The following is a 9,011-nucleotide window of genomic DNA, read 5'->3' as shown; positions in this document are numbered from 1 at the left end:
CATTTCTCTCTGGAGTGTACCCTTCATTTGCATTAAAATGAGTGCATGAGGTTAGTGTGTGACTGTGGGGTGCACACAATTCATGTGACACACAGTGGCACTCCACAGAGCAGAAATGAATCAAGTATGACTCCATAAAACTTATCTGCATGTCACAGCAACACTGAACAATGCAAGCTTCGGATCATAGCCGCATGAGTGGGTCTCCTCCCCTCTCTACGTTTTTTTTCCATGTACCCCAACCTTGCACTGTGCTGCTCACACCAGGAGATGGCACCCTTGCTCTAGTGTCTTTTGCTCTTCCTGACATCCTGAAGAACAAAGACCTCATGGAGTTGTGGCTCTGAAATAGGGAAAAACAAGCTCTCAATACGCAAGATAAATTATGCTATATAAAAGTCTGAAAACAATAAATTTCAATGTAAGCTAGACTACGCCTATTAACATGCCATACGTTGAATAACATCCCTTAAAATGATGTTGAAGAGCGCCGGTTTTGACATTCAGAGATTAAGTTAAAGCTGCCTTTCACACCACAAACATTTAATGAAAGTATCTGATAATGGAGGTTCCCCTGACAAATGATATGTCTGCTGATTACAGTAAGAGTTGTACACATTTTAATCACAATATTCATTTGGACTGGTTCATAAGACAGTGGCTCAATACTTCACACAGTAATCTGGAGAAATAAGGAGGGTGTAAATTAAATTCTTGTTCAGGACACATGGAATGTTGCCATAGGCTTTACAGACAGATACGCTGGTTTTATAAAGTCCAAGGTTCTGCAATGAAACCAACAAACAGAACACACCAGGGCAGCCCTGGTACTGGAATGTACACCAAATCTTATCCCCATGTGGATTATGTCACATAATGCAAGCCTGTGCAAGAATAGTTATGAAAAAAAAAAAAAAAAGAAGAAGAAGAAATTGTCAAGCAGTAGTAGTCCTGGGAGTGTGACTGGATCAGCCATCGGATCTCCTCACAGCTCTGATTGAAGGAGTGGAAATCGGAGGAAAAGGAGTATGTGGATCAGTGCCATGAAGACTGGGCTGAGCAGACTCTCACAGATAGGCCGGCGCAGAGGTGACTCTATCGTAGGAGTGACCACTTGATCTGCTCTTTAGCCGACTGAAGAACCTGTGAGAGAAAACAATGTTCAATCATCTCAATATAGACTGTGCTGGCCATGATAGAGCATAGACACCTTTGTTGATGACCCCTTGAGAAAAAATAAACAAACAATTTTAAGAGATGAAATACAGATAGCATCATGCTGAGGTTATACGCAAGAAAAAGTTACCTATGACTGTTTAAAACAGGACAAAGTTGGGTGATTAAGTAATGTAAATGAAGAGAAATATGCAAGATCTCATTAATCATCTTAATTCATTGAGTGAAAGCTGAATCATAACCATAAAGTATGGGGATTGGTGACAGTCATTAATCACAGTTAGATGAGGGATGATGGTAGCTAGTCTCAGGCCTCTTAAATGACAACATTAATCAAGAGAGGCTCACACACACTGACTCAAGTGAGAGCTAAAAGACATGAACCACTGTGTGCTACCTACCACTTTACGACTGAATAATAAGTAATCATGTTCACTGTCATGCATAGAAGACAATGCAATATACAACACAGAGGTAGTGACAAAGTAAGGGAAGAGGAGTATGATGCTATTAATGACGCTATTGTATACACAGGTAGTGAAGTTATATGAGTTTAAACAAGCAATGAACTAATGTAGCTTTATAACAGGGAGAGAAGCAAGAGGATTTAACTCACCTGTGTGACCGTCTGCTCTGTCAAAGGCACATCATCACCCTGAAGAAACAATGATGTTATGTTTACTTCCCACAGGTCAAACTGAGCAAAATATATGTGAGAGGAAAGGAGAGGAGCTTACTCTAAGGGCTACACGGTGCACAACTTGTTGAGGGTCACTTTCTAGGATCACCCTGCAGGAGGCAGCAAAGAGTCACATGAGCATTAGTGGAGAGAAACCTTGCTGTATTAAGGTATTTTAAAACGAAGTGACTGAACCTTAAAGGCTTTAGGGTGCTACTTACCCTCCATCTACAATCTCATCTACAGCCAGGAAGAGCCCCTCCATGTTCTCCAACAAAGCCCTCCTCTCAACATTTTTTCTACAGTGTAATAAAACAATATATGTCAAGCTTAATTTTAAGACATCAGAAGAAAGTTTTAATGATGTTGTGCGGAATGAAAAACAGCTGCAAAAAACATACCTCAACATTTGACTGAGGGAATCAAAAAGGCAATTTAGAACAGCCATAAGCATAAGCTGTTGAGAGGGAAAGTATATTTTAGAATTTGTTCATGTTTAATGAGTCCACACTGTTAATGTATCATCAAGAACATGTGTGCAATTGCTTGAATGGTGTTTACAAGATTTTCTTGTGACACTAAGAAACAACATTTATTCTCGTCTCCCTTTGTCAAACCTTACACAATGATAACTGTTTTACAGAAATTATATCCCATATAGTCCCTATAAAATTCTGCAGACACTCTGAATAGCAATCAGTTTAAACTACAGCATCAAGTCAATGAATCTATTAATTTTTTAGGGATCAAAATTTAAGTTAAAGTCTCAAAATCTGTTGAATATGTCTATTATTACCATTTGTGACTCACATAAAATACACCTGTATTTTACATAAACGCCACCATGATTTACATCAATTAAATTTGTTTTAAAAAATCAAGCTATGATAATGACTAAAACAAATCAGTAACACAGTCACCAGTCACTCAAAATAACATCTTGGTTTTTTTAAGACAGCAAGGGGAAATGAGCACCTACAGCTTGAAGATTGGTCTCAAAATCAGGTCTGAATCTGCTCAGTTAATAAGAGAATCTGATTTAAGATTAAATAATTCAAGATGATTCACATTATAATTAGATAATTCACATTATAAGGAATTCTGTGGTGTTAAAGGTCTTGGAATATCAAGTAAGACTTAAAGCTATCAACAATCAAAATCAGCTGTCTGAGTTACTGTTGTTTAAACCAGTGGTTCTGTGATGGTGGGTTGGGACTGAAAAGAGGGTTTTCTCAGTCTCTCATTCTCAGTTGGTCGTGAATGAGTTCTTAGAAAAAGAATCATGTCAAGAGTCTACAAAGCACTTTCTAAACATGTGTGTTATGTTCTATCTCTTCGCACTGTGATGTTTTGTACTAATGTCCAAACAGCACTATTTTTCAATAAATATCTGTCCTTAGGTTTAATTTTGGGCTTCTATGCCTTTATTTTATGAAATAGAGTCAGGTACCGGGGGGGTAATGAGAAAGACATGCGGGAAAGGAGCAACAGGCTGGACACAAAACCAAGCCACCTACTTCAAGGAAAACAGCCTCTGCATGTTGGTTGCACAGACACAAACACCAGACAACAGACGCTGTGATTAAATAAACCTGATCTAAATAAAAACTAGATTGTGATTGCTCATTACTGACTTGATGGTGGGTCATGAACTAGTCAAAACCACTAATTTAAGCAATCACCTCAAAAGAAATGAACAAAACAAGAATCATTTTCAAAAACATATGTTCTCGTGTTGTTACTCATTGCAGGTGGGTTACAATGCTTATTCAATGGTTCGTCAAAGGATGCCTTCATTTGACTTACCTCATTTTCATGGGAACTTCCAATCACATAAAAGAAGAGGTCTATGTTGCTTTTGTAGACAACAGTGAGGCCCTCAAGTAATGCTATCTCACCTAGGGACACAGACAGCAATCATGCATGTTAGTATACCCGTACTTGTAAGGGAAAAATGACAGTGAGTAAAATGACAAAGACAGCTTACTGTCAGTCCTGTGTGTTTTGTTGAATATGTTCTTCTCAAAGGCCTTCTGCTCCTTTACTGTTGGGTAGGTATCATCATAATACTGTGGATAAAAAGTGAAAATGTAGCTTGTTTAACTTAAATGTGTAAAAGCATGCACAGCACCCTTCATCTGCCAGCAGCATTTTGATTGAAGAAAAAATTTAGTAGATTTTCATAGCTATTTTACTGTGAACAAATCCAGCCATCTCAGAAAAGCACCCCAGTGCATCAGTAAGTCATTTTATACACATGCTCTATATTGCTCTAAAAACATGTAGCTAGAAAGTAGGCTGAGGTTGAAAAAGTACAAGATTATTGTATGCAATTAAAAAGTATAGTGTGTCTGGTTAAAACTAACTTAAGTAGAAGTAAAAGCAGTAGTCTATAACCTTTAACTTGTGTTTTTTTGGTTTCTGTTAATGTCATTTTCTAAGCATGCGCATAAAATTTACAACACTTTAGATGGCTTATTAGACAGTATCACCAAAATGAACCAGGTGCCTGTATTCGTACTTCCAGAGCACAGCTAGAGCGAGTAATAAGAGTTTCTATTTTTTGTTGATTTGTAGCAGCATGTGGATCTGCATGGATGTTTGTAAAATGTGTTTGGATTAAATCTTTTTCTAGTTTAGAAACATGGGGATCATTTCAAATAAATCAGGACCATCTTTGTGTGAATATTAGTAACAGGGGAGTACAGAAGATCTTCAAAGAGTAAGTGTAGTGATTCAAGACATTGTTGCTTGTCTGTCGGTGGTCTCACGGACCCATAGACTGTGGCTGCTGTCTTGGTTAGACCTTGAAAAGGCAGGAATCACAACAATTATAACTTGCTAGTGATGCATGGTGTGGTACTTAAACAGGGCAGTTTTGTAAATAACCCTGTTGATAAGGAGTATGATGGTCCAGGAGTGTACAGCCGGACTTTCACAAGGGTTTAACATGAAGAAAAATGTCAATTTGGACTTATTTTAAGCAAAACTAATGCATTAACTGTTATCAACCTCAATTTCTTTATGAACAAATTACAGGCCAGCTGATTACGATTTTTTTTTTCAAAATTGTGCCTAACTCTGCTTTATAGACGTATTGCTTTCATAGAGGATCATTAGCACTGGAACAGTGAATCTGAAACAACATCAATTGAAGTAAATGGCCCGTGCTAAAAAACATTTGGTGTCACCAACTATTACAGACAGTGTAATTTCGTTTTTGGTTTCAGTCTTTAAGTGACACTTCTCCTTTCAAAAACATCACCAAATATACAAGTTAAGCTGTGCAGGGAAAAGCTTTATTAACGTGGCCAAACAGCAGTTCAACTCGCTTGGCCATACCTTGGCATAGAGTCTGTCTCCATCGTTGTCCAGAATCAGGACTGCCTTGACAGTGTAGAGGGATGGTTCCTGTAAGAAAGGGAGCATTACATTAATTTGTGAAATTGCCACAGTCTCGTAGTTTCCTATCTAAGTTCTGGCATTTATGTTTTATTACATAATCTGACGATTCAGCGGTCGATGTGCCGACATTAGATGAATGAAACATTACAAACACGTCCCCGGTCACCATTATGAACGTTTAAAAATGATTATTTTAACTGCAAAGTCAGTAGGAAGACATGGCACTTCCACATCATCAACAAACACATAAACCTCAAGCTAACTTCTTCAGCGCTAGCCAGTTAGCCACCGCAGCTAACTCGTTTACGTTATTAGCTCCATTAGCTCATACATAAACATACGTAACGTTACAACAATACATTACAGTCACATACCCAAGTTCGATAATATATTTATTCGGCAGATGTGTTCAGTAAGTAGAAGCGCTAACATTACCAGTATGGGAGAATCCATTTTCCTTCTTGTTAGCAAACCAGCTAGTAGGCTACTAGTGGGTTACGTCATACGCAGAGTAAATGAGGCTCTTTCTCATTGGTTGTCGCGATATCACGTTGTACGTGGGGCAAAGAGCAGTTCCTTTTAGGGCACTGAGCCAGGAGGAAATTAAAATGAATTCACAAAGTACCCCTGAGTGAAGTGATATGACTAATCATTGAGCACAAGCACACAATCTGGCATTAATAACAAGTTCCGCATCTGTGGGAAAAATGGGTTAAACGGTCTTAAAGGTAAGGGTAAATACTGCAAGTTGTTAAGGGCTTTATGATTGTGATTTTCATGTCTGCTAACCTATCATATGTCTACTCTAAATAAGCCTCAATAAAACAAAGTTATCTGTTCTGTTGTTAAAAAAATTAATGTCCCTGTGACAGTATCCTTGGGGACTTTTTTAAATTTTTTGCAATACAGAAGGCCTACCATTAAGATTGATTAGGCCTAACTTCCTAATATCTGCCATGGGTACTATACACCAAGTCCCAGTATGTTATCATGGATCAAATGCATTTTGTGATTTAGATTGTTGTTTTTATAATAACATAAATATTTTTTATTATAAGACAGCATAGTAACAAAAACCCTCTCATTTCCAAGCCAATTCAGCCTTCTCGTACTCATCAACATCTTTTTTCAGGATCCTCCTACATTTAACCAACCCCAATTATCTTAGTTCCCACTTCTGGGAAGCACTTGGAAACTCAGGCTGATGGGGATTTCCCTCTATCTTACTCCATAAATGACCTCACTGTTTGGCCTTACTGTAAGATGTTTCTGGGTGTGAGTTTCAAATAATACTGGAATATGGAGAGTTTTGAAAGAAAACGGTGCACCGCTATTATTTACACGCTAAATGTGTATGCAAAGAAAGACAGAGGCTATTTTGACATGAATTTGTAACAATGCTGTGGGCAGCCATGAAATTTTGCAATGCGGCACTTTGTTTACACAATTCTGCCACCAAGATTTCAAAAGGAGTCCAACCAGGGAGGAGACAGTATACCATCTACACCTCCCATAAAGGTCAAAGACTTGTCATATTTTAATGTAATGCTGTCTCATTTAAGATGTCAGAGACATGCAGTGGTGTTATGCAGAGTATACGCAGGTATACTGAGTATGACCCCTTTTTTTTGGTCTCCATAGTGTATAACCCTTTCTGAATAAAGAGTAAACCCAACAAAGAGTTAATACATGATGGGTGCATGGACTGCTACACCACTACATTCCTGTACATGCAACTGGGAAACTGTTAATGATGATTATAATGAAAGTGACTGACAGTGTTAAAAGTTGAATAATGAATTGACATGAGATACTTAAGCTGCAAATTGTTGGAAAATTTGGTGGTTAAAAGCTTAAATTACATCGCTGTTTGGTAACCATGAATGATAAATAAACATACCATACCTAAAAACTGTTACTATAGAATAGAGGGAACTGGTCAAGATGTTTCTTATGAGCACCCTAATCAAATACATAGTGTTTTTTTCATATTTACCCTATTAAATTGGTCCTATATGTTACTCTCAAGGACTTCAAAATGGAAATTAATTGGAAAGCACTAATTTAAAAACCCCAAAGTGACATGGTAGCCTGGTCTGCTCCCCTCTTTTCAATGCACATCAGCAACCACAGCAGTTAGAAGTTCCCTTCCTAAGAACCAAGTGTTTCTTTTATCAGCATTAAGCAGAGCTTCCGCTGACCAACATCCTCCTTTCCTTACCTTCCCTCTTTGCATGTGTTGTATCAACTAGCCTTCACGTTCACTGTGGTAAAAGCATGCATATGAAAACTTATGCACACAAATGCTCACAAATACTTACTTAGTCCCTTGAATAAAAGACAGTTCAAATGTATTTTTATTCTAAATTATACTTTCAATGATCAGTTATGCACATGTGCATGAAAAGATATAGAAATAAATGGTTAAACACAATGATAAAGGAATAAAATGATTGTTGCGAAACCTTATCTTGTTTTAAACATCTTGAGATAAGCAAAGACCGTACTGACACATCCATAACAGTGATGCTGCATTATTCAAGTTCCTCATTTACTTTATTTCAGGTAGTGATAATGTGTGAGAGCATCTTGATAGACACTTAAAGCAACGACAATGTAAAGGTTATATCCACATTTACATAAATGTGCATTTTTGTGGTGAAAATGAAATAAAACATTGAAAAATGAGTATAATTTCCTACTCTCATCTCAAAGCAAGGTTACAAAAGGTAAGATGACAGGCATATGGAAGAAAATAATTCCCCATACTCAATTTCTATATTTTTTCCTTTCCAAGAAGCTGACTCCAGAAATGTTCCCTTTTTGATACCACAGCCCATCCATTTTGTTTAGTAGTGAGGTGGTTTTCCACTCATGTCTAATACAGTTTTCTGGATGTTAAAACATAACCATAGATGCCACAATCCTCCATCCTTAATGAACAAATCAAACACAATAGGGCACAAAGAACAGCATGTTTAACCATTTCATCCACACATAGACTTAACACATACAGTACTAAAGTCATTAGAGACTCTCAGCTGTTGTGAGTCAGCCGTGGGCCATTCCCAGCCTCTATTTTTGAGGTAGACTTTGCAGCACTGAGGTACACAATGAGAAATGGCCGTCAGACCTCAGAGGTTCAGGGAAACGGGAGAGCAGAGATGTCAAAGACTAATTGAAGCAAACAAACACAAACAGGGAACGTGGGCGTCGACCTGGGAACTGTGTCCAGATTGAAAACCACTGTGGTCACAGTAATAACAGGGTGCTCTTTGGCATGCTGTGGCAGTGGTTGAGTCAGGGGCTGGGTGCTAGGAACTCGGGTTGGGAAGTCCCTTCTTTGATTCCGGGTAGACATTCACCTTTCTTGACTCTGTCAGCCACCTACTTTTCCATCTTAGAACAATGACAGAGAAAACATGGAGATTTATGTCTCAGTGGGATGTGATATTATTATGGGCCAGACAAGCCTGTTCCATGTTCTCATGGTTTATGAATATTCACTGGCTTACTGAAAGTCCATGTTTGTTCATTACCAACCCCGAGATGTAGATTTATATCTTCATAAAAACGTCAAGCTGCAGGCACAATTCAGAACAATTTTTACAGGAAACCTTTGGGCTAGTTCATTATTCAAAGTCACTCCTTTTCTTTGTTTAATGTTTTTCATGTAAAGTGGGTTCGATTCACTATACAGAATAAAGGCAGAAGTCAGGTATAACATTTTGTGTGTGATTATTTTTAATAT

General features: G+C 37.9%; 1 protein-coding gene across 1 annotated transcript; it reads right to left on the bottom strand.

The window, feature by feature from the left end:
* Window positions 1–603: 603 nt before the first annotated feature.
* Window positions 604–5,782, bottom strand: copz1 (COPI coat complex subunit zeta 1). The gene is made up of 9 exons (XM_041800245.1): window positions 5,696–5,782; window positions 5,198–5,266; window positions 3,843–3,924; window positions 3,662–3,753; window positions 2,257–2,312; window positions 2,077–2,154; window positions 1,914–1,965; window positions 1,793–1,831; window positions 604–1,143 (listed from the first exon to the last, which is right to left on the bottom strand). The coding sequence occupies exons 1-9, from the start codon at window positions 5,711–5,713 to the stop codon at window positions 1,096–1,098; spliced, it is 534 nt and encodes a 177-aa protein (XP_041656179.1). The 5' UTR covers window positions 5,714–5,782; the 3' UTR covers window positions 604–1,095.
* Between the last annotated feature and the right edge of the window lie 3,229 nt (window positions 5,783–9,011).

Source organism: Cheilinus undulatus, linkage group 11, assembly GCF_018320785.1.
Source record: "Cheilinus undulatus linkage group 11, ASM1832078v1, whole genome shotgun sequence".
Taxonomy (NCBI): Eukaryota; Metazoa; Chordata; class Actinopteri; order Labriformes; family Labridae; genus Cheilinus; species Cheilinus undulatus.
The sequence above is the reverse complement of the archived record's forward strand: the minus strand, read 5'-3'. Positions and strand labels throughout refer to the sequence as shown.